Source organism: Lynx canadensis, chromosome E3 (assembly GCF_007474595.2).
Source record: "Lynx canadensis isolate LIC74 chromosome E3, mLynCan4.pri.v2, whole genome shotgun sequence".
NCBI classification, from domain to species: domain Eukaryota; kingdom Metazoa; phylum Chordata; class Mammalia; order Carnivora; family Felidae; genus Lynx; species Lynx canadensis.
The window spans coordinates 22,062,350-22,090,037 of NC_044318.1; the positions used below are offsets into that span (position 1 = coordinate 22,062,350).

Here is a 27,688-nt window from a genome sequence, read left to right on the forward strand (position 1 = left end):
CTTATGACGTCTCAGGTGCTTCTAAACATCCTTCAGTACATAGGATAGCCCCCCACAACTCTCTGCCGGACACTTTACCGTCTGGAATTTCAGGATCATTTGGAGGCCTTTGGGATTTCATATTCAAAGTGTGGTCCCTGGACCAGCTGCATTAACATCACCTCGTTAGAAGCGCATCTTCTCCCACCGAATCGGAGACGCTGATGTGGGGGGAGGTGGGACCCCACAGTCTGTTTACAGGAGCCCCAAACCAAAACACTTGTGACGCACACCCGCACACACACACACGTACACTCTTAGTGACATCCCAGGCGTGTGACCACAATTCATACTGTAATTACCGCCCTGCTGGAGAGGGGCTCGTTCGTCCCTTTCATATCTTCCGAGCGATGACCACACGTGTGTCAAGATGGTTTTGGTAAATGTTCGTTTGCTGGGAATAGTCCCTCGGTTCTAATGATCCATTTTCAGATGAGTTCTTCTCAAAGTAACATATTTCATTTTTTGCCTCTCTTCTTGACTTTTGGCAGGAGCTGAGGAAAAGCCTGGAACTTAGTGTAAATCTACAAAGGAAACAAAAAGATGATTCCAGCGATGAGTATGACTCTATCGAAGAAGATGTGCTCTCGGAGCCAGAGCCCGAAGAGCAGGTGCTGGGGGGCCACCGCAGAGATGACCCCGCCCCTTCCAGTGGGGACGCGGTGCGGAAGGACGTTCCCAAGGACCAGGAGATGGAAGGACACCCTCCCCGGGGCCCAGACCCCCTCGTGGTGCTGGAATTTAACCCAGCTTCCAAAAGTGAGCTCTGCCTTATGTGGCATTTCTTTGCCTTTGGTGGCTCTGGGCCTAAGAGCAGGACTTGTATTGCCAGCAGGGCTTCAGGAGTTCGGTCTTGGGCAGACCGTCTCGCAGGCCAGGGAGGTATGTCCATCTGGTCTGTCTGCTGATCGCGAGACACAAAGGCTCCCAGAGGCCTACAGATGACCCTGAAATCCCAAACAGCAGGTGTCTGGCAGCTAGTTTTGGGGGACTAGCCTGTGATTGTAGGAAGTATAACAGGGTCCACATGCCAACTGGCTAATGCATACTGGCTTCAGCAAAAGGGACTAGATTGGCTTGGTGAACGGAGGAGACCAGGGCTGTCATGGGACTCTTGGCCCCTCCTCCCCGCCCTGCCCCCCCCCCCCCCCCCCCGCTTCTCTCTCCTCCACTTCCTCTCTCTCGTCTCTGCCTTCATTTGTCCTGGGACCCTTCTGAGGTGGGCTCTCCACATAACTGACACAGAATTGAGACACTGGCTTTATGCCTCCCTCAGAGAATGGATTTTTCTTCCCAAAAGCTCCAGTGCAGGTCCCAGGCCTGGCTCTTGAACCCACATCGGGTCACATCTCTGAACTAGTCACTGTGGCTCTGATGGACCAGGTCCAGCCAATAAGGCCTTGGGTGCGGTCACTGCCAGCCAAACCACATGGACAGGTAGTTTCCAAAGGGAAAGTCAAGGTAAATCTCAGGAAGGAAGGAAACGTGCAGGATAGACAGAAACAGCAGCTGTCCACGAGGGGAGGTTTTCCAGAAAGGACCCTGGAAAGTTGAGTAGAGAAAACAATTGATGAGGGGGCAGGGAGGGGCCTACCTGCCACAGTCCCCGTGCCCAGGCCCGAGCTGGCTTGGTCTGTGCCCGTCTTCCCTCTCCATTCTGAGCACATCCTTCTCCAAGCCGGCTGTGCCACATGCTCTGAACCAAATATCAAGGCCAACCAGCTGGGAAGCGTGAGTGACCCTCAGGGAAGAGGAACAAGGGAATGTTTGAAATCAGACAGAGTGTATCAGTCTGCTCGTGCCGCATAACAAAGTACCACAGATGCGCCAGGAGCTTAAACAGCAACAGACACTTATTCTCTTACAGTGCTGGAGGCTGGAAGTCCAAGGTCAGGCTGCCAGCAGGTTGTTTTCTCCTTCAGCCTCTCTCTTTGGCTTGGACATGGGCATCTTCTCCCTTGTGGCCTCACCTGGTCTGCCCTCTGTGTGTGCCTGTGTGTCCTCATCTCTTCTTCTTACAAGGACACCAGGCAGATTGGATTAGTGCCCACCCTAAGCGACTCATTTTTCTTTAATAACCCCTTTAGAGACCCTGTCTCCAAATACAGTCACAGTCTGAGGTCCTGGGGGTTAGGACTTGAACATATGAGTTGTTGCTTTTTCTTTTAATTAATTAATTTTTGAGAGAGAGAGAGAAAGAGAGAGGGAGAGAGAGACCAGGGGAGAGGCAGAGAGAGAGAGAGGGAGAGCGAGAATCCCAACCAGGCTCCGCGCTCTCAGCGCAGAGCCCAAAGCAGGGCTGAGACTCATGAACCGTGAGATCGTGCCCTGAGCCGAATCCAGGAGTCAGACGCTTAACCCACTCGAAGCACCCAGGCGCCCCTTGAACTTATGAGTTTTGGGGAGACATGATAACAGGCAGCCCTGGAAAAACCCACACCCGGTGGTTGTTGCTTCCAGAGAGCGAATGTTTGTCCCTCAGGCATGCTCTCATTGTGTGCTCTCACCTCCAAACCTTTGCTTGGGCCGCTCCCTCTGTCTAGATTACCACATCTTCCTTCCACCCCAAAGCCTGAAACCTGGCTCCCTGCTTTCCCCTCAAGACTCAGCTCCAGAGCTGCTTCTTCCAGGAAGCCTCCTTTGCCCTCCTGGCCCGGCCAGGTAGCTCAGTGCCTTCTCTGCTCCCACAGTATCATCATGATGCCGGCCTTGCCCCGGACTCCCAGGGGTCTCTCTCCCCCTCTGGCCTGTGAGCTCTGCCAGGGCACAGACCAGCGCTTCCCCTCCGTTGCGTCCCCAGCGGACAGCACTCATCTGGCACGTTCAAGCCACCCGGGAAACTGGTGTCAAACGCGTGAAAGCTTTATGCCCACCCGCTGGAGTACCTCGCGGTGGGGGAAATGTTAACATACTCGTGAGACGCGCTGGGGCCGCGACCAGTGGCTTGCGTTTTCTCCAAGGAGTGACGAGGGAGGGGGAGGGCTGTAAGGAGACTGAGCGAGCCCCCCTGTCCTGGAAACAGAGGGCACGATAGTCACTTGTGGGGTGAAGGACCAGGCCACAGACAGCTGGACCCCCGGCACCGTTTTGCGAGCGATGCTGGAGCGTGAAACAAAAAGAGAGAGAACTTCACTCTCTTGACATTTGGCGTTTTCGAACAATTAGATTGTTTGGCAGGCCCCTCGCTGGCCGCGGCGATGTCTACCGTGGGCGGGGGCTGCTTCATCTGGAGCCACAGAGGGCTGATGCCTGCCTCCTAGGGATGTTCTCCCTAGTGATTCTCCCTAGTGATTCCCCAGCAGGAGAACCCACTCACAGAGAGGAGCAGGCGGAGGTTGAGGGGGCTGTCGCAGGGTCCCCCCAGACCCCAGCGTGGGATTGGAGTTCTGAACTGATCCCAAGCATTTACTCAAAACCGGTCAATAGTGTCCGGAAAAGACGTGCTTGGTTCTGGGCTGTTCATTCCTTTTTTTTCCACCGGACGCATATCACGCCCCGGGCACTGTGCTGGAACAAAAGAGGCCCCGGTCCCTCCTCCCATGGCCCTTAATCCTAGCAAGGAGAACACACACACACACACACACACACACACACACACACACCACAGTGATAACAACTGCCAGCATTTGCAGAATTCTTACTAACGTGTGCCAAGCACTGTTCCAAGGACGCGAAGTCCTTACCACAACACCAAGGCAAGTCCTGGCATTGTACCTGCTTTACCGATGGGGAAACGGAAGCACGGAGCGGTCAGATCACTTGCCCGAGGTCACGCAGCTAGGGAGGGGCAGAGTGGGGTTGAGTCCGTAGGCGTCAGAGCCCAGAGCCTGAGCTCTTAATCACTAGGCTAAATAAATAAACCAGATCAAGTTATAAAGCAGTAGTTGGGCTTTGAGGAGTCAAAGCCCTCTTTTCCCTCCTAATTGAAACAAATGAGAGATGGGTTTGGGAGTCTGCTAGAAGGAGAGCAAATGATCCACCTTTCCAACTGAGAAGAGCCTCATTGCTGGCCACTCAGTGCTGCCCGCTAAAGTAGACAGACCCTGATCCCGGATGTTGGCAGAGCTGGACAACTAATGGCACCAGTGTGATGGCGGGGGTGGGGGAGTGGGGCGCATGTGCCCTGAGGGCGAGCCCACTGGAGGAACGAAGAGAGTGGCTGGGTTGAGCTCTGATGGCTTCCTGCCCTCCCTGTCCCATTCCATGTGTCCTCTTGTCCGTGAGGGCCAGCGCGGGAGTGGCACAGAGAAAAACAGAAGTTGTTTTTCCCCAAACTGGAAAGGTGAAGCCAAATCATGGGCCAGCTTAAGAATTCAGGTAGGAGGAGAGCACGGTGCCCTCAAGAGCCTGGAACGTCGTCAAGATTATAAGACAGGACTCTGGTTGGGGGCTGGGGGTCAGAGAGGGACCTTGCGGGCTGGAAGGGTCAGAGGAGCCTTCTCAGAGGAGACCGTGGTGAAGCTGGGACGGGGATGAGGAGGGAGCAGCTGTGGGAACAGCATTCCAGGGGCAGGGGGTAGCAGGTGCAAAGGGTTCGAAGAGGGAACGAACTTGGCACACCCAAGGACAGAGAAAGGGCCGGTGCGGCTGGAGCCAAGCGAGCATGTGGGGAGAGCGAGGTTCGTGAGGAGGCTGGTGGGGGTCCCAGGCCACCTTCCATGAAGACTCAAGGGGGTTCTGGATCCTTTGGAGCCCTAGAAAATATCCTCGTGTAGACTCTCGATAGATAAGGCAGGCCTGGGGGCCACAGTTTCTGGAAGGTCATCTTATCCAGAGGAGGCGGTGGTAGACAGGGATTAACGTGGTTCAGGGCAGGGCTCCAAGCCAGGCGGGCCTGGTGAAAACCTGCTTCCATCGCTCCCTGGCTCTGTGACCTTGGGCCAACAACCTGAACCTCAGAGCCCTATTCTGTAATAGTATGTATTAGTCCTCTGTCGCTGCTGTAACAAATCGTGACAAACTCGGTGGCCCGACACAACACAGATTTATTATCTTATAGTTCTATAGGCCAGAAGTTTGACATCAGCTCACTGGGCTAAAACCACGGTATCCGCAAGGCTGTGAGCTTTCTGGAGGCTCTCGGGGACAACCTCTCTTGCCTTTTCCAGCTTCCAGAGGCTTCTGCATTCCTTGGCTCAGGGTCCCTCCCTCCACCTCCAGAGCCAGCAAGGTCAAGTCTCTCTGTACCTTTCTTCCAGATCCTGTCTCCCTCTCGCCCTCCTTGTGTGCCACCCTCTTCTCTGTGCCTGTGCGAGTGCCTGGGTTTGTTTTATTGTGGTCAGGTACACACGGCACAGATTTACCATACTCACCATTAAGAGCACCATTTGGTGTTATTAAGGACAGTCACCATGACCACGATCTAGCTCCACAAGTTTTGCATCGTCCCAAACTGAGACTCTGTCCCTCTTCTACTTTTAAGGACCCTTGTGGCTTCATTGGATCCACTGGAATAATCCACAATGATCTCCCTAGTTTCGAGTCGGCTGATCAGCACTGTTGATTCCCCTTTGCCCTGTGACCTTGTGCCAAGGCATCTTTGGGCGCCTCCCATCCATCCCCTGCGATGTCTGGGGAGGGACCTGTCCCCGCAGCTGAGCACTCAGGGGCCTGACCTCAATCAGTGCTGGCTGTCGCTGTTAGCAGCAGCTGCATATTTTCGGCATGTGGGGAGAGAGTCTTGTGGTCATTTGCCCCGTCCCTTCTTTGTCTTGTCCCCTGTCCTGAACGTCATCCGTTGGGTCCTGCATTTCAGGCCAGCCAGGGAGCAGCGAGTTCAGAAGTGTATAGAGAAACACATGTCCTTCGTCAAGTCCACAGCGGAGGGTGGAGAGGTTGGTGCGGGACACCCCTCACCTTCTGAGCTCCCAACAATCCCATGGGGCCCTGGGTTCTGGGACTCCCTCTCCTCTGGGCCCCCCGAGGCCCCCGGGATCGCTCTGCTGGGACTCCGATTACATGGCACTTCGGCCGACAGTTCCCGGGTTTCCTGTCTTCCCAGGTCAGGAAGTCCCGAATCCTGTGGGACCTTGACTGATCTCCCTGCCGGCAGGGTCTGTTCTCCTCAGCCGCCAGCCTTGCTGGCCTGCAAAGCTGGCCTTCTGCCCGCTGGTCCCAAGCACGTCCTCTCGAGCTCTTAAATCTGCGCCGGACAGAGGCTCTTAGCGCCATTTCCCCTGAGCTGGAGCCATTTGCAGACCTTCTGAAGTCACAGGGGGGTTTTTTGGTTTTTGGTTTTTTGTGTGTTTTTGTTTGTTTGTTTTTTGCCATCGCCACAAACCTCCTGTACTGTTTTAGCTGTTGTTTAAATCAGCACCTTTCTCTTCTTTCTCCATCTCCCTCCGTTTCTTCGCCCCTGCCCTTCCTTTCTCTTTCTTTCCTTTCTTTAATGATTTTCAGATTGTTCTAAGCAATGATATTAATGAAATCAAGGGGTCGATAGGCTGGTTACATGTTTTTTCCATGCAGGTTCAGTTAAATAATCGCTTAAAAAACATTTGCCTGCACGGCCTCTGGCGTCGTTTCCTGTTCTGCCCGCGGTACAGGCACCCTACTTTGGGAAACGTTGACTTCAAAGCACGGCCTGTGTGCCTTTCACTGTTTGCACATTCTGTTCCCTGTGTCTGGAATGCCCCATCTCCGTGCCTCTGGTAACCTGTCAGGGCTCTCCTCTCTGTCTGCTGCATGCCTGCCGGCCACATGCTCCCAGCTGCGTGGCCCCTCTGTGACCCTGGTGCTGGAAACTTCTTCTGTCCCAGAAATGTTAAAACCTGAAAACCTACACCTAGAACGTGTCCTAGAAAGTTTCATTTATTTGCCAGGATGCGCCGCATAATTCACATCTCCATTCCAAACTAGCGTGGCGCCTGGCACGGGGTAGGGGTTCAGCAAGTATTTGTCGAGTGAATAAGTGAACGAACCAACAGATACCCAAGCAGCATGCCCCCGCTCTGCTAGCGCTCCACGTTTGACATATAAACCGCTGTTTTCCTGCAGGTAGTAAGAAGGAGAGGAATCTGTCTGCTAAGCGGAAGGACAACGCTGAGGTTTTCATTCCCAGCAGACCTGAGTTGAACCTGAACCCCCAGCCCTCTGCTGTGTTCCCAGACCAGGAGAAGGCATGTTCAAGTAAGAGTTCTGGCAGCCTCTGAGCAGGGCTGGGGCTGGGCCTGGGGCACTCTCACTGGGATGCCGTGATAGAGCAGTCTTGGCTGTGTTACCCTCTTTGTCAAAGCCTGAGCTCACCTTTCCTAGTTGTATTGTTAGTCAAGGTCTCCAGAGAAACAGAACCGAGAGAGAGAGGGGGAGAGAGAGAGAGAGAGAGAGAGAGAGAGAGAGAGAGTGTGTGTGTGTGTGTGTGTGTGTGTGTGTGTGTGTGTGTCAAAGTCCAATCTGCAGCATGGCTTAGCAGAACCAGGAAGAGCCAGTCTTCCAGTCTTCCACAGGCCATCGCACCGGAAGGGTCGAAGTTGCCGATGAAGTCCAGAGGCCGTCTTCTGGAGAATTCTCTCTTACTTGGGAGAGGGTCAGTCCTTTTTGTTCAGTCCAGGCCCCTCAACTGATTGGATGGGGCCCACCCACATCATGGAGGGTAATCTGCTTCATTCTCCAACTGAAACGTTAACCTCATCCCAAAACACCTTTCGGAAACCAGAGTAGTGTCTAACGAAATATCTGGGCTCCCTGTGGCCCAGTTAAATAGACACATTAAGTCAACCGTCACAGCCACTTGCTCATTCTATAACCAAGATGCGGTTCTAGTTGAAAACCTATTTCAGTTTTGGTTTTGCTTTGAAATTGTTGTTATTTTCTACTTTATATGGATCATGATACGCGCCAACGGTGCTAAATTCCAATAGTACAAAAGAGGTTATGGTGAAGTCAGCCTGTTGCTCTTCTAATGGAGACGAGAGGTCACGTTCATTGAGCACTTCCTGTGAGCCGGCCACCGCTGTTCAGCTTTGTTATGTCATTTGTAATAAATTATGATCCTTATACATAGCCTCTGAGGGAGGCCCACAGATTGTCCCCATTTCACAGAGGAGGGGCTGAGGCCCAGAGCAGGCGATCAGTCACACGGCTGGGAAGCGGCCAGTGTCGGCCCCAAGCCCCAGTGGAGTGGCTCTGAGGAAGCCACTTGCTTCTGGTTCCTGGCATTCTGTGAATGCCAGAGAATTCAAGGCATCCTGGTGTCCCCAGGATTTGGAACCCCGGGGTGTCCCGGGCAAAATCCAGCTCCAGCCCGCCAGCCTTGCTTAAACAAGCAGTCTGTCTGAGCCAGGGGCCCTGATCTCTGTCGCTGTGGCATTCCGTCCACACTGGGGATGCCACACAAGTTCCCTGGGCAAGTGGAACACCTCCCGGCTGGGGGATTCTGGGCAGGCAGGGCTGGACATCCGCGTCCTACCTCCGCTCCCCACCCTGGAGCAAGGGAGCCAGGTTCTTACATACCCCTCCCCGGTGCCGGGGGAGCCCTGCACCGGAGCTGTGGGCAGAGGTTTGGCTGAGGGGCGTGGGCAGGGCTGCACCCAGGCATTATCTGATTAATTCTTACCACAGCCCGAAACCCACATGAATACAGAGCAAGGCATTTTAGGTAGCGACGTGATTTTGAAAAAGCGTCTTTGAGGGAAAGAGTCCGCATCAACCCGTGTAGTTGAAAAGTCCGACGGTGGTGGGATTTTTAGGCACAGCTGGATCCGGGTGATTAAAAGCAGCAGCCGGCCCCTGCCCATCTTCCACTTCAACGTTCTTTGTGCCCGTTGTGCCTGGGCAGGCTCTTAAGGGTGGTGAGATGGCCACCAGCAGCCCATAGCCCAGCAACACTGGCAGAAAGCAAGCCTGACCACCCACTAGCTCTGTGACCTCGGGCAGGTTACTTAACCTCTCTGGGCCTCATTCTTCGATCTGCAAACAGGGAGAAGAAGAACCCCCCCATCTGAGGGTTGCTATCAGGATCAAAGAGCTGGAGAGATAGGCCACGGTCACCTGGCCGAGAACAAGTGCTCGGCAGGGCCATCAGGCACTGTTCCCACGGAGGCCAGCAAAGCCTTGGAGCTGCTGTCGCTCCCGGCTTGAGTCGGGGTGGTTCTGTGAAGCAGACACTGGTGCTGTCCCCGGAGGCAGAGGCAGTGGGTGCCAGGCAGCAAATTCCAGGAAATCCCTCTAGATAGTGCTACCCCCTTCTCCCATTTCACAGGTGGGGAAACCAAGGTTGAGGGGACGGCAAAGCCACGATTCACACCCAGGCTCCAGGGCTTGTGCTCTGGATGGCTGTGCCGGGCTGCTCCTCCCCCCTCCCCCCTCCCCCCAGCCCGGGCTGGCAGGCACCTGGGGGTGGGCCCTGAGAAGCCTGGTGGTGACTCAGGCAGTGTTACAGCACAGGAGCCCTGGGCTGGGGGGTCAGGACAGTAGGCGGGGCTCGCAGCGAGCATCCTGGGAATGTGCCCTGGGCCATGGGCCGGGCCAGCATGTCAGGGGCATGCTCCAGTCCAGTCCAGCCCAGCCCCGGATGGGGTTCTGGGTAAGGCAGCAGGTCATCTGTTGTCTTTTTGACCTCACCAGAAACCTGTGTGCCGAGCACCCGCTGTGTGCCGGCCCCTGATCCAGGCCTGGTGATCCAGTGAGCAACACGCTTTTCCTGCTCTCTTGGTGTTGATATTTCGGCGGGTGGGGCTAGATACCAAACACGAAGATGGGTGGTAACAGCTACCACCAAGACAGCAACCGCACCAAGGCTGGCAGCGTGGTCAGAGGAGGCCTCTCCAAGGAGGGGGGACACGAGCTGAGACCTGGATGAGGTCAAGGACTAGCCCTTTGCAGAAGGGAAAGCCTGTGCAAAGGCCCTGAGGTAGGAAAGAGCTGCTCAGTTGGCTCAAGAATAAGAAAGAAGGCTGGAGGCCAGAGCGTGGCGGGTGAGGGGTCACAGAAGTGAGCAGGGGCCGGGGGAGGGACTTGGCACTGACCTGCTTTATATTTGAACAAGGTCCCTGTGGCTGCCACATGGAGTGTGGCTTGTCGGGAGCCAGGGTGGATGTGGGACTAGAGGATGGGGAAGGTGGTGGCTCGTCTCTGAGTCTTACCAGTGGCCGGATTCCTGACAGCAACCGAGGAGTCTGTTGTAAGCATATCAGACTAGTTGTGCCATTTATCCTGAACAACCAAGGGCAAGGAGCTGGGCGGTGGGGAGCCTGCCGTGAGAGGACGGCAGAGCCGAGACCCGGCAGTGATGGGGGACTCCCTGGCTTGTCACTTGGCTGGTGCAGGTCCTGAGATCTAGCAAGGGAGCAAGGGAGACCTAAGTAAGCCAGGCCGCTGGATCTGGACAGGTAGTATTCAGTGCTGAGCCCACTGCAGGAAGGCTGGGTCTGATCTGCGTCCTGCCTCAGCGGGGAGTGACCCCCAACCACAACCAGACAGAGGCTGCGGGTGGTGGAGTTGTCTGTGTCCTACCCACACGAAGAGCCAGAATCCAGTGGGCGGAGTTAGGACCAAACTGGCTCCTGGGACTTGTTGGCAAAAGCCAGAGCCTAGAAAGATGCTTGCACTGGGGGGACCCGAGGAAGGTAGACGTGGAAAGGGAATCACTGCAGAAGTGATATGTTGACAAGGGCATGCCAAGGTCACAGCCGCCGATAGGGTTGGAGAGGCCATATTTGTAAATAGGTCTTTCGAGATGTAGTCGACAAGGGTGAAGAGTCAGATGTAACATGTAAGATGTCAGAAAAACGTGGTGAGTTTTGGATCTATCTGCTTTGGTTGGATGAAGGACCAAGAAGCTGGGAAGGAGAGAGAGAGAGAGGGGGGCCAGGGGACGAGATAAGGGCCCCGTCAGCTCTTGGAGGGCCAACAGCACGTGGAGGGTGCAGATGGTAAATCCCGCGTGATGCTGTTTGTCCGACACCCAAACTGGCTCCGTTAACCGCAGCTTCAGGAAACAGAAGTCTGGTCTGTCCTGCTGGGCTCACTGGGACTCCCCTCCCTCATGCATGTGCTGCGATCACTAGATGTCCCGCGTCTGGGTAATAAAGCGAAAAGCCGGCATTTACAAAGCACTGAACCGAAAGCGGCATGTTTTACAACACGCATGTCATCTTGCGTGTAATCATCTAAACCACCCCGGGTTGCGGATGCTGTTAGCAACACCATTTCACAGAGGAGACCAAGGCACAGAGAGGTTGAGGAGTCTGTCCAAAGTCACACAGCCAGCGAGTGGCAAAACCAGTGCTTGAAAACCTGGCTTCAGAGTCTGTTTTCTTAGCCACACCACCGCATGGCCCCTCGCGTGCCCGCTAAAATGTGACTCGCTTACGACGAACCCACGTCGGGCCGGTCCGAACCGAAAACAAGCCTGAAATCACAGAACTGAGTCACAGGAGATACTTTTTTTTTCTAATTCTCATTGATGTCAGCATATAACTGTTAATATTCTCCAAGCTGAACAAAATTTTAGTGCATCAACTAAAACAATTTTGAATAGCGTCTTAGTTTCCTACGGTTGCTGCTGTAACAAAATGCCACAGTCTGATCGAGTCGAAGAGCAGAAATGTATCGCCTCACAGGTCTGGAAGCCGGAAGTCCAAGACTGAGGTGTCAGCAGGGCCGTGTTCCTTCTGAAGGCTCTAGGGCAGAATCTGTGCCGGGCCTCCTTCTAGTTCCCGGTGGTCCCTTGACTCGGGGCAGTGGAACGCCAACCTTCACGTGGCGCTCTCCTGAGTGGGCATCTGTCTACGTGTCCAGATTTCCCCTTTTTATAAGGATATCAGTCATATTGGATGAAGGTCCACCCTCGCGACCTCATATTAACCCAATTATCTGCAAATAACCCCATTTCCAAGGAAGGTCACGTTGACAGGGCCTGGGGGTTAGGACCCCAGCATCCTTTATGGGGACTCAGTTCAACCCATAACACAGACCTTCATGGACAACATTTTGAGAAGCAGAGCTTAATTAATTAATCAATCTATCATCGGCCATTCTCCAGAACGTTCTGGCATATTTTAACATACTACATATAACCTGTGGCGTGAGACGAACACATACCTGAGGAAGTGAGGGTGAAGAGAAAACGAGAGTAGAGAAAACACGATGAAGCCAGGGGGTGAACAAATGGGTACGTGAGGGCGGTCCAGTTGTGGCTGTGAGCTTCCGTGGCAAAGAATCGTGGATGCATATAAAAAATGTGTGTCACTGGGCCATCTGATCAAAGTCAGATCACCCGCTGTCTCTGGTATTTGGTTCTTAGAGCGATTTGTCCCATCGACTCCCCGAAAGAGGACCCTGTCTGAGGTAATGGAATCTTCATTTTGAACAGATTTGGAGCTCAGCCTGTCAAATACATTTGGCCCCTACATAAGCCACATTTGAAGAAAGGAAAGTTGAAAACCGTGGCATTGTCCCCACCCTCGCGCTGGGATTACGGTGGAGCCACTTTTCACACGGGGATTATGTTCTGAAGGTCAGAAGTGCAGGTGGCCAAAGAAACCCTTGGAAATCTGTCAGACTGATGCTGAAGGGCAGCATGTATGTGTATATATGTAGACAACCCCAGAGCATCGTCTCTCCTCCAGGGTGGGAACAATCCCAGCTCCTTGGCTGAGCCCCAGATGAAGCAGTTGGCTCTGTCTAGGGTCTGGGTTGCAGTGAAACTGTGTTTTTATTTATTTTTTATTGATTTATTTATTAAAAAAATTTTTTTTATGCTTGTTTATTTTTGAGAGAGAGAGATGGAGAGTGAATGGGGGAGGGGCAGAGAGAGAGGGAGACACAGAATCCGAAGCAGGCTCCGGGCTCTGAGCGGTCAGCACAGAGCCCGATGTGGGGCTCAAACCCACAAACTGTGAGATCGTGACCTGAGCCCAGGTCGGATGCTTAATCAACTGAGTCACCCAGGCACCCTGAAAATGTGTGTTTTTAGACTCTGGCATTGTGCTCAGGGTGCTGGGTGTTCACATCCCCAGAGGCACAAGGAACCTGAGACTTCCTGACGAGACAGTGACTTCAAACCAAATCACCCCTTCCAGGCACAATCTGGACTGCTTATATGCTTTGTACTTGTGGGGCGGGCTTTTGAGGGTCACGCACAAATCAGCCTCTTTATATCTCCATGGTGAATGGAACCTTTCTTTTATCACCGCATTGTCGCTTTTTCAATCTAGTGATGCTCTCTGCCCTAAAGCCCACCAACCTTCTTTCGGTCAGTGTTTACATGGTGTATCTTCTTTCCTCCTTTGCTCTGAAACTCTCTCCTTCCTTACGTTGAAGTTTGTCTCTCATAAGCAGCATGTAATTGGGTTTTATTTTTATCCTCTAACAATCTACGTGTTTTAATGGGCACATTTAGTCCATTTACATTTAATGTAATTGCTGATATACTTGAGTTTAAATCTACTACCGTATTGTTTGCTTTTTATTGGCTCTGCCTGTTTTATGTTCCTCTCTCTCTCCTTTCTTGCCCTCTTTTGAGCTGATTACTTTCTGTTATTCCTCCTTTCTCTCTCTATTAGCTTGTTAGTTATACATTCTTTTATTATCCTTCCAGTCATCACCTGAGATTGCGACACGCATTCTTGACTTACCTGAGTCTACTTTAAATTAGCAAGTTTACCACTTCTCACCCAGTGAAAGGACCTTACAACTCTGTAACTCCATTTATTCCCCTCCCAACTTAAATGCTATTATTGTCATGCTGTTTAATTCTCTCTAGATTTTAAACCTCACTGGGTGACGGCATCGTCATTATTATCACTATTATTCTTAATTTTACACAGTAGCGATCTGGACTGCCCATGTTGTTAACCTTTCTGTGCCCTTCCATCCTGGCTTTTGCCAGGTCACCCTGACTCTCAGGCTGTGACCCCAAGTCTGTCACCAGCTCCGCTCAGCCTCCCAGCTAGCAGCGGCTCACTCAAGAGTCAACAGCTCCTTGTGGGTTCACCTCTCTGGGTTTCCTTCTCCTGCCTTCTTTTGGCCCTGTTCATTCTCCATGCCTTCCAACAAATGTCTTTTTTTTCAATCAGGTTTGTATAACACTTGGGCCAGCTTTTCTAGCTGTGCTCTAAGGAAGAGTTGGGTCCGGATTAACGTTACCAGAAGTACAACCTGTTGCCCGTACTCTTTGTAGAGTTATTTCCCCCCTTGCCCCTTTTCTTTTGGCCAAGGTCATAAAATTGAATTTGTGTCAATTAAATGCGTATGATGCATGAGAGCTTATTCCCCTCTGTCACTGTAACTGTCCTGGTTCTAATGAAGGGACCTCATATCCTGTGTTACTCCCATCTCTACTCAGGAGACTTCCAGAGACCTGTTGTCCTATTGAGGGTGAAAGAACATTAGTCTTTAATGCACAAAGTTTACTGTCAAAGTTGTCAGAATGCTCTAGGGAAGTGATATATCTGAACCACTTTTCTCAGACAAGCTGCCAACCGTAGAAATAAAGTAACACCCTCAGTGTGATTGAATTAGAGGACCCTGACAGCCCTGTACTTAGCATTTCTGTCAGGTACCAGCAGCAGAAAGACCACTCTGCCAAAGTCCAGAGTCTTATAGTTAGTAGTTAGTCCGTGTTCATTATTAATAGCAAGTGACAGAAATCCAAACTGGCTAAAGCAACAAAGGAAAATGTATTGCTCACAGACCTGGAGAGTCCAGGACTATAGATTTGGCGTCAGGCATGGTGGGATCTAGGTGCCCGGATGATATCACCAGGAAGCTGTTTCTTCATCACTTAGCTCCTCTCTCCTCCAGTCCAGCAGGGTCTCAAACTTGGAATGTGCATCAGAATTCTTTGCCAAGCAAATGAAAACACGGATTGTTGGACCCAGCCCCAGTTTCTACTTCGGTGCATCTTGGAGCCTAAGTATTTTGATCCCGTAACAGATTCTGATGATGCTGAGGTTACCGATCCAGGGATCACACTTTGAGAACCACATCTCTAGTCTCAGGCATGGCCCACGGATGGCCCCCAGGGCCTCTAGGCTCTCTTTTTGCTGGCCCAGCAGCCCTAGAGAAAGGAACTGCTCCTTTGCTAATAATTCAGCAGAGCCCAGGAACCAGCTCTCCCCTGAACGGATCTCCAATCTCCGTGGTCACAGGGAAAGGCTGGGCGAGGAGCAGGGTCAGATCCGTCCAAACTCTGTAGCCTGAGAAGAGAGGGGAAGGGCTGGTTCCCCCGAAGAAAACATGGGCGCTGTGATGGTGTTCCCCTTACAGGAAAGACAAAAGCAAACTGCTCTTCATTTCATGTGCAAATTAAGCACCGAGGACATTTTGCTAAAGATGCTCCAGAGGCAGGGCGTGGAGCAAAGGGCTGTTATGATCCCGGAGGAAGGAGCGGAGTCACTTAGTCAGGGTGGCGCGGGGAGCCCTCATTGCCTTCCTCGGAAACCACGTGCATTCCCGGGGCTGAGAAAAGAGACGGCAGTAACGTGATGAGTGTTCGAGTCACAGACAGCACCTGCCCACGGAGAGGCCCAGAGACACTCTCGAGACAGAAGAACACAGGCCTTGACAAGCCATGTGTATCAGCTATTTATAGCCGCCCAACAAACTACCCCAAAATGCGGTGGCTGAAACAACAGCCCTTTTTTGCTCAGACGGGCTGGGCGGCTCCAGAGGGAGCTGGTGGCCACCTGGGCTGGATGGTCTCGGACAGCCAGTCCCTGGCGTGACAGAGCATGGGTGGGGGAGGGGCAGAGAGAGAGAGAGACACACACAGAATCTGAAGCAGGTTCCAGGCTCTGAGCTGCCAGCACCGAGCCCAACGCGGGGCTCGAACTCCCGGACCGTGAGATCATGACCTGAGCTGAAGTCGGACCCTTGACCGACTGAGCCACCCGGGCGCCCCCGTGTAAGTGCTTTTTGCAGACTCTGCTTGGTCTTGACTGTCCAGTGGTCTGTTGGCCAAAGAAAGTCACCAAGCTGAGCCCAGCTGGAGAAATAGACTCCACCCCTCGGTGAGTGATGTTGCATCAGGGGACCAGGGAGGGGAGAAGTTAGTGGACACTGGTCACAGCCTCTTAGGTCATGGGAAGCGTGTGGCCTGGTGAGGCTGTGCTGTCGTCAGTTGCATGGAGGGTTGAGTACTCAGGTGTAGACCATTGTGCCGGTTGTAGCCCCCCTTCCCACCTGCCAGTTGAATTTTAGAGGCGAGTGTGGGCATCTCAGGATGTTATTGTGTTTTATTTTTTTTAATGCTTATTTGCTATTTTTGAGAGAGAAAAAGAGCACAGGGGAGGGACAGAGAGAGAGGGAGACAGAGGATCCAAAGCGGGCTATGCACTGACAGCAGAGACTGATGTGGGGCTCGAACTCACGAACTGTGAGATCATGACCTGAGCCAAAGTCCAGCGCTTAGCCAACTAAGCCACCCGGTCTCAGGAGTTTAGGGACGAGTGTGGGCATCTCAGGACAAAACAGGGCTAAGTCAGCTGTTACCCTGGACCTTTTGCCACGCAAGTAAGTGCACAGTCTCCAAGCTGATGGTCATGTGACCATAGGGAGTAGGGGTGCCCCGTGGAACCCAGAGGGCTTATAACCCGTCTAAAGGGGGCCCCACTACCCAACTCCAGCATATGATCCCCACATGGGAAAGCCGTCTGGTCAGAGGTTCCCAGATCATAGGATTTTTTTTTTAAATGTTTATTTATTTAGAGAGAGCGAGATAGAGAGTGAGTGGGGGAGGGGCAGAGACCGAGGGAGACGGAGAACCCCAGGCAGGCTCTGCAGCTGTCAGTGTAGAGCCTGATGTAGGTCTTGAACCCCCAAACCATGAGATCATGACCTGAGCCAAAACCAAGTCGGATGCTTAACTGACAGAACCACCCAGGCACCCTGTGTTCCTATGATTTTTCAAGAAACTCCAGGAATTCTAATTCTCAGGTGTATTTCCTCTTTAAAAAAAAGAAAAAAAAGAAAAAAAAAAAGCTTAGCATCTATTTCCAATAAAAAAAATAGTAAAAGTCACACAACACATATCTGCAGGTGGTTTTGGCCTGTGGACTGCTGGCTTATGATCTTTACGATAGACCCTTGTTATTCTCAGATGTAGTATCTGCCCTTCCAGTGGATTCCCAGGTGACCTCAGAGGTCCCACACATGCGGTAAGGGATAATTTTGCAGAGACTCTGACTTTGCGTTTTTTGGAGTCCCGGCTGGCAGATGGGAGCAAGTTACCTGGCTCGTGAGTTCACCGGGAGCCCCGCATCCCCTGTCTTCTTTTGTGACATGTGTTGTATTCGTGGTAAATCTCCCATGTTGATATGCTCTTTGTTTCTCTGTAAGAGAGAAAAAAAGGCAAATTTCGGTGAAGGGAAGAGAAAGTGAAGTGACCAGAAGAGGGATGGTTTTCCACCAGAAAAGAGCAGTGTGGGATAAATTAAAATGTGCAATTTGGTTCCTGCTGGTGGCACAAATTTATTGTGTGAATAAATCTGCCATTCTCTAGGTGTGTGATGAAAATAAATCCACCCCCCTGTGGGGTTCAGGCTGGTGCGAAGCTGGCTCACCCAAGTGAGCGATGAGAGCGTCAAAACGAGTTAAAAGGTGGTCGCCTCGTGTGTCGTGAGGAAATGCACCGTAAACACAAGCTGGTCAGCAGAAATGGGGTTCAGGAGGACGCCGGCACCGTGTGCAGACGTCTCTCGGAAACCACGGGCGGGGAAAGCTCTGGGAACGGAGCTGCAGGGTTGACCTTCACTCGGGAAGAGGGTGATTTCATTTTTCAAAGCGTCTTCTTAGCATAATAGGACTCAGAGGGCACAGGCAGCCGGAGATGATCCTGTTGCCAGGGGAGCATTCCCTCCCCAGTGAAATTCGCTTGGGGCAGAAGCGTTTGTGTAGGCAGAACTGGACCCCACTGGAAGAACACGCCGTCCTCGATATGCTTTTCCAAGAAGAGGCGAGCACAGGGGTGCAGCGACCGAGGACAGAGGGTTAGACTCGGGTGCATCATTCCTCCCCAGCCCCAGACCACTGAGGCACGAGAGGACGGGCCACCTGCGCACGTAAAGACAGTAACAAGGCAGGGGCACCACACAGCTCCTTGTAGACCGACTTTATAAGCGCTCCGCGCAGGAAATGGAGAAGGAGCTTTTGTTCTGCTGGTCTTGGTGCTGCCTGAGCCTTCCACCAACGTGGGGGTTCTCACCCCCACTGTTAGAGCCTGGGCACACTTGTCTCTTATTTATAGACCTTGGTCCCTTATTTATAGAATCCTCTAGAGCATCTGAAGGGGCCTTGAATTTTTTAGCTCTGCTGCACTGCAGCTGATGGAGGAAACAGCATTGCTTTGGTGCTCTTCGCAAATACCGAGACCGACAAGGTCTGGGGTCGAAACGACTTTCCATACGTTCCTTTGACAAAAATCATCGAGCCAGTCACCCGGGTTGTAGCTTGAGGCCTGTTGGGCTGACATGGCCTCGGGGCTGCATGAGAACCCAACCCCCAAGCCCAGCCCACCTCAGGGCCTTGGCACCTGCTGTTCCCTGGCAAGGAGCAACCCCCCTCCCCCCCTCCGCCATAGGGGTATTCACAGGGCTCACTGCCCTTAGGTCTCCGCTCAGATGTGGCCTTCCCTCACCAAGTGCCTCAAATAGTGTCCACTCCCTCTATCCTCTCCAGCCTTTACCCTGCCACTTGTCCCCCACCTGCCGGTAGGTCCACGGTGCACCTGCGTGATCCGTGTCTGTCCCTGCCCCACGACTGTGGGCTCTGAGGCAGGGCTGTGCTGTTCTACCAGAGCAGCGTGTCGTTCCACAGCCTAGCGAAGGTCGAGAGCCTGCGTCATTCATGCGTTTGCCTTGCGGGAACCCATTTCCGCTTCAGCCACCCTTGGGGCAACCGTGTGGATTTTTCAGTTCTAGCTTCAGTGTAGCTCAAGACCGAGTCCCCTCCCCCCAGCTGCTTCCAGGACCTGAGCCCCGCGAGGCTCCCTGCGTCCCCCCAAGGGGGCATTTCCACACCCCCATCAAGGATCCCCACCCCCATCAGCATCTTAAGCCCTAGCTGCTACCAGCCCTTGTGTTCTTTCTGCTCGGTGTTTGGGCCGCTGAGAAGAAGGGCAACCAGGGGAGACCATAAAGCAGCCTTGACTGGGGTGAGCAGAATCCCGGGTCACTTACCCGGCAGCCCCTTACCTTCCTGTCCTGAGGAGCGGCGTCGGGGCAATGATGAGGGGACAGTACACCAAAGTCAGAAAATGACCCACTTGCTGTTTATGGCCCAGGCCGGCCATCTGCAGCCATGCAAGGTTCCTTTGGGTGCTCTTGACCCTCGTGGGAGAGCAGCTTGGACTTGTCGTGGCCTTGGGGTAGGCCAGCCCCTTGGGTTCTGTTGGCCTTCATAAGGTTTCTTAAACACCAGGCTATGTCATGAACAGGGAAAATTCAGGGGATTTCACACAGATTTCTGATTCTAGCTTTTCTTCGGGGGAAAAAAAGGCGACGCTAAGAGTGTAGACCTACATGGGGGCGCCTGGGTGGCTCAGTCGGTCAAATGTCCAACCTCAGCTCAGGTCATGATCTCACGGTCTGTGGGTTTGAGCCCCGCGTCGGGCTCTGTGCTGACAGCTCAGAGCCAGGAGCGTGTTTTGGATTCGGTGTCTCCCTCTCTGACCCTCCCCCGCTCACTCTCTGTCTCTCTCTCTCTCTCTCTCTCTCTCTCTCAAAAATAAGTAAACATTAAAAAATTTAAAAAAAGGAGTGTAGCCCTATATGGCAGGTGCTGGCTGGAGCTGGGCTGTGGCCCCCGGCCCAGGGCATTCAAATTCACAGCCACTCCCTGCGTGCCTGGTGGAAACTGATACTGTTCATTTTAGTTTAGCTTTTCCATAAAAACCCACGGCCTCCCGTCAACCCAGTGCCCGGCCGTCCTGGAAGCCAGCCCAGCGGAGCTGCTGGGTTTCCGTGCCTCTCCTCCCAGTGCCATTCTGGATGTCGCTTCCAGAACTCTCCTTCAGACCCCACGTTCTGTAACACAACATAGCAGAAGGGTCATGCGCTCCAACAGGAACCCCCAGTGCTCCACCTGGATGGCTTACCGAGGTCGTAAAGATGGATGGATGCTATTTTATGCATCCCAAGAGGTCGTACCTGTGAATTCCCACTTGGTTATCTTCGACATCACTGTTAAATGATGTGGTCCAGTCGCTGCTGTTGAATTCACTTCTTCAGCACGGTGCATACATGCAACCCGACGGTTCTGCTCCCAAACCTGCTCCACCCACAGCCTTCCCAGCTCAACTGTTCCCCTCCCCCAGCCACATCCCTGGGTCCTGTCTTTACTATGTCCGCAGGATCTGAGCAGCCTGTGTCCCGCCTCCGCCACTGCCTGGTCTCCCTGCTGTCACCTCCACCTCCCTTCATTCAGTCTGTCCCCTGCTCAGCGCCTAAGTCAGGTCAAGCACTCCCTTGCCCTAGAACCTGCAGTGGCTCCCCATTTCACTCAGAGCAAGGCCCTGAGTGACCTGGCCCCACCCACCCCCACTTAGGCCTCCTGAACCCGTTTCCCTGGCTGCACCTTGGTGCTCCAGTAACAAAGCACACACAGGTCTCACCTCACTGGTGCCTGGAGCACAGCACCACCCTCCAGCCCCACTCTGTTCTGCTTTGCCTGTTTTTCCACAGCATTTTCTGACGTCTAACACTCTGTTTTGTTTCTTATTCCCCGGCTTGTTGTCTTACTATACAAGGGCGAGGTTCTTGATCTGTCTGGTCACTGCTGTGTCCCCAGTGCCAAGGACAGAGCCTGACACAGCGGCACTCAATAAATATTTGCCAAGGGGATGAAATTCAATAGGTAGAAGCATCTTTAAGCATTCCAATAGAAACATCTTGAGTTCTGTTTTTAAATGGAGATTTTTTGTTTGTTTGTTTGTTTAATATTGAAAGAGTCCACACGTAAGTGACTGGGAGGATGTCATAGGGACTCGGTTGTGTCCATTACCTGACCTTGGCAATCATGAATTGGTGGCCAGTGTCATTTCGTCTACATCCCCAGCCACTGCCCAGATGATTAGGAAGCAAGTTCAGGCCATCATCTCATTCCATCTGCAGATAGTTGAGTATGTGTTTCTTTTTATGCTCCAAAGTACTTGTTAGGTGGGTATCCCGGAATTTATTTCATCTGGCCAGTCTCACGGGGTGCTGTTAGCATATGTCGCTTTACACTGTGTGAAGCTGATTGTCCTTTCCTTGGAACTTCTGGAATCGACCCCAGCTTCGCAATACTTTTTTCTCCAACTAAGATGTACATTCTTTGCAATTCTTGTTACCCGTGGAAAAACAAGACAGAATAAAGCAAACCACTCCGAAATGCCCGTCTGTCTCCATGATAGCATATGTTCTTGCTTATAGGTACTTTGTGCGAGGGTTAATTTTTTTTTTTTTTTTTTACAACTTTTACTTAGGTGCGATTTCACTCTTCAAGTTGCAAGGATGTACAAACGGCACTCCATATATCCTCCAACCCGACTCACCGGTTGTCAACATTTTGTCCCAGTTAATTGACTGATTGATTGATCAGTTGATCTGATTTTTTTTTTTTTTTTTTTCTCTTAGTAAGCTCTAGGCCCATCGTGGGGCTTGGATTCACGACTAGTGACTCAAGAGTTGCAGGCTCTTCCTACCAAGCCAGCCAGGCACCCCTTGTCCTAGTTGATTTATATTTGTACTCTCTGTGCGTGCGTGTGTGTGTGTGTGTGTGTGTGTGTGTGCTTTTTAACCATCTGAGATTGCCCCTTTTACCCCTGAACACCGCACCGTGTAGCTCCTAAGACTAGGGGCATTCATTCATTTTACATTACCACAGTTACACTTAGGGAATTCTGAATATTTAGCATTAATATAATACCGTTATCTAAACCGCAAACTGTACTGGGATTTCTCCCCTTGCTGCCATAATGTCCTTTATGGCAGTGTTTTCCCACCTGGGATCCAGTGCCAGGATCGCCAGTGCCTTCTGTTGCCATGTCTGCCCAGTCTCCTTTAATTTGGAACAGCTCTCCAGGCTTTCTTTGTCTTTCGTGACCTTGACATTCTTGGAGGGTACAGGCCAGTTGTTTTATAGAGTGCTTCTCAATTTGGGTCTAATAGATTTTTGAGCTGCACTCCGAGAATGCAATAACATAATATATATATATATAAAGGAGCACCCCCTGTTTTCTGCCTGCAGGACCCGGGAGCCGACGAGAGAGACCCCTATCAGCAACCCGGAAACCTGTGCGCGAGGCTGAGGACCGAGAGGAAGATGCCTCGGCTGTGCTCAGGGCCATCCAGGTGGAGAACGAAGCCCTGCAGAGGGTGCTCCTCAGCAGAAAGGGGGAGGCCCCCAGCAGCCCGCTGCAGGTGCGTTCTGGGGCGCAGGGGAAGGACCACACGGGAGGCTACTCAGGGACCCCGTGGTGTCTGAGCAGCATTTGCAAAGAGCACGCGGTGAGGAGAGAGACGTTGTGGGCGTCCCTGACCTCAGACTAGCTGCTCGTCCGCTGCTGGATGCGCAGTCGCTCACTGACCTACCCACGTGCCCATTTCGTCACCTTCCTTCCATTCTTTGTTTATTTCCGAAGGCCAAAGGTGAATGCCTGTTTGCCTCTGATCCTTGCCGACCTCCCGGCGAGCCCTGGAAGCCTCAGCCCAGGGTTGCAAACTGGTGGTTGAGGGAAAGAATAGAGTAGACAAGAGCCCCGGCTTCTCCGGAAAGACCTCATTCCCCAGAGCGTGAGCCCCTCGGGCCTCCGCCGCCCTCAGCACCTCCTGTTGCCCTGCCCCTGACCCACTGCACCTGTTCAGGAGACCTCCATGGCCCTGCAGGGGTTTGGGTTGGTGCCCACTGCCTTCAGCTTTGAGCAAGAAGCAGGAAGCTACATGGTGGGGCGGAGTAGGGACCCTTCGGGAGCTGTAAGCTGTGGACACGCCCCCGTGCACACATCCTTTCTCAGAAGCCGAGAAACCGCCTCACCGGCCGAAGCCCTTTATCGTAGCTTGTCCTACTCGTTGCCCCCAGTAGGCCAGAAACAGGCAGGCCTGGTCTCATCGCCCCATTTCCTACATGTGACTGATGGCACCCAGAGAGCAAGGTGGCTCACTCAGGTCACGTCTTTGGAAGGCGCAGAGGTATGCCTGCCCACGGGCCTGGGGCCCCGTCCACACCACCAGTTTCTCCCCAGGCTCTGTTAGGGGCTGCCCTCTGGGGCGTTCATCGAGCAGCACCCTATTGTCTGTCTTCCTCAAGCTCACTCCTTTGCTTCTGACAAATTTTTTTAAAGTTTATTTATTTACTTTCTGTGTGTGAGAGAGCACGAGCAGAGCAGGGGGAGAGAGGGAGAGAGAGAATCCCAAGCAGGCTCTGCACCGTCAGCACAGAGCCCAACGCGGGGCTCGATCTCATGACCGTGAGATCATGACCTGAGCTGAAATCAAGAGTCGGGCTTTCAACCGACTGAGCCACCCTGGGCCCCCATGCCCCTGACATTTGTGTCTCTAGGATCTCGAGACAGCCCCCGTGCCTCTGTGCCCTCATCTGTTAGTGAGGAGTCAACAGCGCCTGGCTTTGTTGTGACCTCAGATCGTGTGATTACCTCATTCCAGGACACGGAGGGACCACCAGCAAAATCGTGGACCAGTCTACTGAAGGGGAAGGAAGAGAGCGCTGAGGTTGGTGAAGGCCTGAGCACAGCAAACCCCGGTGCCCACTGTGCCCCACGGCACCCGGTGGCCTCCACAGGGCTTTCCCCACGTGGTCCCAGCAGACACTCACTGTGTTCCCTGGGCAGCTGTCCTGCCCATTTCACAGATGGGGAGACCCGGGCTGGCACAGCTTGCCCGAGGTTACGAGTGGAAGCCGGAATTCACCCAGGCCTGGGGACTCCAGCTCCTTGTTACATTTTGGTTTCCCGACAAGACAACACAAAAACAGATCTTAGTATCCTGAATAAATGAATAACGTCTGTATCTACTAGGTCACTCAGACCTATCTCAGCCAAGACAGCCCCTGCAAATAGACACAAGGGGGACCCATGAATTATTAATGGGACACCCAGAAACGTCTTTGTTAGATTGTGCACAGGTCTGTGCCCTGTGCTTAGAATACAGAGTGGCTAAATCAGGTCAGATTAGCCCCTGGCCTCGTGGAACTTCCAGAAAACAATCAAGTAAAGCCATAAATAAACAAGGTGCTTTCAGAGAGAGATGACAGTAAAAGATCATAGATGGTTGCTGCCTCCGAAAGTGTGGTCCAAGGGAGCCCCTGGGAAGGTGCCGTTTGAGCTGAGCCCCGTCTCTTAGGGAATGAGCCGACAACAGGGGACAGCAGTCCAGGTGGAAGCAACAGGAGACCCTCTGAAGTGGGAATGAGCCCAGCCTGACCCAGGAGCGGGAAGACAGAAGCCTGACTGGTGGGGGGAAGAGGGAACACAAAGGGGACACGAGAGGGTAGGGGGTAGAGAGTGAGGCCGGGAGGGGAAGAGAGAGCGCCCACGGGAGAGGGCGGCAGGCAGGACAGGACGCCAGAGCACCATAGTGGTTTTCTTTATGCGTCCCTCCTGCTTGGTCTCTATTTCCCGGTCATCCTGAGCCATTGCCAGCTGACATATCTGACCAGTCTGCGGCCCTGCCCGCCGCACGGCCGGGGATTTCTGGATGACCTGACCACCCCCCACCCCCAACCCACCGAGCTGCCGGCGACTAAACTCACTTGCGGATAGAGAGCAGAGCACGTGTCTAGTTTAGATGACAAATGTAAGAGAAGGAGGATTAAAAATGAAAGGGCCCTAAGGATGTTACTGGAATGCTCCATGGAGTCTGGTTACTTTGTAGCAAACAGAGCAGGGGTATGGTTGAGATGGGGAAAGACTTTGAGGAGAGAAAATGTTTGCCTTAGCTGATTGAAGAGATTGCTTCCTGGGACCTCCCGGAGCAGAAGAAACTGACGTGTCTGTCTCTTTGCAAAGATCATGGCCCCGGGTGGAGGTGGGGCGGGGAGGGATCCTGGATCTAATCAGCCCAGGGAAAAGGCTGTTATGCTCATTCCTGTTCCTTCCTCCTGTCTAATAGTCTAATAAGCTTCTCCGTCCTCAGCCACTTCCTACCCCTGAGGCGACTGGCAGGACCAGCCCGCAGGAGCCGTGCAGGGCCACGGGGGGAACCACAGTCGTCCGTGAAGCCATTGACAGAATCGGCCTGCTGGGGAGCAGGTAGGTACCGAGCCTGCTTCCAAACACAGCCGAGAGCCCCACAGCAGTGCAGCCATGAGGATCTCGTTAGCTGAGGTTTTGCTTTGCTCCTCCTGTGTTCATTCAGACCCCGTAAAACTGCCCCCTGGCACTCTAGCCTCCCTCGCCCTCCAGCCCGAAAGCCCGGAACGGACTCGATGTGTTCCCGGCAAACGTGTCTACGCCTGTTGGATTCGGTCCAGCCCGGTGTAAGACTTCATCCTCCTCAGAGGCCTCCCCAGAAGTACGCCACGCAGCAGGGGGTGCTGGCCTGGGGGGTGGAGGGTGAGCGTGGCCCACAGCCCCGCTGCCCCGGCCGGCGTGTGGGGCTGCACGCGCCGTGGTCTAGGCAGAAGGCCCTTGCCTGTCTGAGGGGCAAGGGGGGCCGAAATCCAGCTGGCGTGCTGGGCACTAAGCTGGGGCCCCCACCGGGGACCGCAGCAGCCCGGAGAGGGACGAGGGCTTTTTCTCCACTGCACGAAAGAGGAATTTCCGGGCCAAGCTGTGCACCCTCCGGGTCTGTGTCCACCGCAGAGGAGTTTCCTTCCCCCGATTTGCAGAAAAACTCTGAACAGGCCATTTCAGCCATCCCTCTAGGAGTCTACAGACCCCAGAGCCTGGAAACCATGGCCGTGCATCACTGTGGCCATAAGTAAGCCCTCGCTGGTTCCCCTTGCGCCCACGGGCTGGTGCCAGAGGCGACCTCACACCTGATGCGGTCCTGTTTATAGGCAGCACACACACACCCCACCGGGAGCCGCATTTTCCACCCTCAAGATCCTTGGTGCTCCGGGGTCTTGCGGCTCCGCAGCCTTAAACCGCGCACGCGTGGGGTGCGTTTGCAAACCACACTCTGCTGAGTTGGGAACGCCCACATCCTCAGAAGCAAGAGGTACAAAGTGAGTCTCTAGGCCGGGAGTAGCAAACGTGTGTTTAGCAAAGGGCCACACAGCGAATGCCCTAGTGAGTAGGGCTTTTCACTTTTTGTTTGTTTGTTTGTCTTAACAACCCTTCAAAAGGTAAAAACCATGCTGAGCTCTCAGGCTGCGGACTGGATTCCGCCCGCCTGCTGTCCTTTGCCACCCGCTGCTCCAGCCCCTGCCCAGCCGAGGGAGTCTGCGGGCTGCCTTGCCCCAATTTCCTCTTCTTTGATCACGAATTGTGTGGTTATGATAAAGGGGGGAAACAGCCTGTGTGCGCCTTTGAACCGCGTGCGGGGCGGGTACTCTCTCCTCAAACCGCCGCTTCTTCTGAAATAGAAAAGCCAGTGCGGGGCCCTGACGGGCACGCTCTCTGTTGCATACCATCTGTTACCACCCGTTTGCTGAAACCAAATCACATTTCAGACAACAGCAAAGGCTTCTGAAAGTCCTCCAGGCCATCGAAAGCGACTCTGTCCGCCTCAGCAGGGCTGTTCCACCGACAGAGCCAGTGCCGGATCCAGAGGTGAGATGCTCGGCTTCTGGGGGGGTTTCCAGATGCATCCAGCATCTCGCGCGAAAGGTCAGGGAGGAAGGGCCCCTCGGGGCAATTATCTCTCTGCGGGGCAGGGGTGGGGGGGGGGGATGGCTGCCACAGTGGTAAACTTCACCTCTCTCTGCCCGAGTCTCCATCCTCCTCCTGCCCAGCACCCAGATGTACATGTGATGGCACTAAATGTTGCAGCAGAGAGGAGCCTGTCCACACAAAAGGCAAAATATAAAATAGCATGTAAACCCACAGGAAAATGTCCAACATTGCTGGTAATCCAGAAATGCAGATTCAGGGGCGCCTGGGTGGCTCAGTGAGTTAAGCACCTGATTTCGGCTCAGGTCATGATCTCACGGTTCATGAGTTCGAGGCCCGCATCGGGCTCTGTGCTGACAGGTCAGAGCCTGGAGCCTGCTTCGGATTCTGTGTCTCCCTCTCTTTATGCCCCTCTCCTACTGGCGCGCGCGCTCTCTCTCTCAAAATAAAATAAACATAAAAAATTTAAAAAGAAATGCAGATTCGAGCAACCTCAATGTCCTATTTGATATCTGAGTTTGCAGATTATTTTTGATGATAGGCTCTGGACTTGCAGGGTTACAGCAGGCTTACCCAGCTGGCAGCAATAGAAACGGGTGGAAGGAACTCTCTTGAAAAGCACAAAGACCGGGTTTTAGAAGAGCCGTAGAAATACTTAATGTCCTCCCAGCCCAGCGATCCCGCTTCCCCACCCCCTCAGGAAATCACTCCACAGTGAGAAAAAGCTATAGGCGCAAAGATCTCTGTTGCAGAGTGATTGGAAGTAAGGAAGAATGAGGAAAAAAAAAAAAAAGAACCAGAAATAACATAAACGTCTCATGATAACGGAGTTAATCGGGAAGGTATGATATATCGGCACAGAGCAGTAGTATCAAAGGAGGGGAATTATCGTTATGGAGGTTACGCAGAATGAAAATGGTAAGGATATAATCAGTTAAC

General features: G+C 53.1%; 1 protein-coding gene across 6 annotated transcripts in view; it reads left to right on the plus strand.

Moving 5' to 3' along the window:
* The window catches only part of KATNIP (katanin interacting protein), a 194,177-nt gene that overhangs the window by 97,580 nt on the left and 68,909 nt on the right, over positions 1–27,688 (plus strand). For all 6 annotated transcript variants that reach the window (XM_030301244.1, XM_030301248.1, XM_030301245.1 and 3 more), the window contains exons 8-13: positions 531–798; positions 7,036–7,167; positions 22,207–22,379; positions 23,622–23,687; positions 25,110–25,225; positions 26,590–26,689. In XM_030301244.1, coding sequence (XP_030157104.1) covers positions 531–798; positions 7,036–7,167; positions 22,207–22,379; positions 23,622–23,687; positions 25,110–25,225; positions 26,590–26,689 — 855 coding nt within the window. The remainder of the gene's footprint in view (positions 1–530; positions 799–7,035; positions 7,168–22,206; positions 22,380–23,621; positions 23,688–25,109; positions 25,226–26,589; positions 26,690–27,688) is intronic.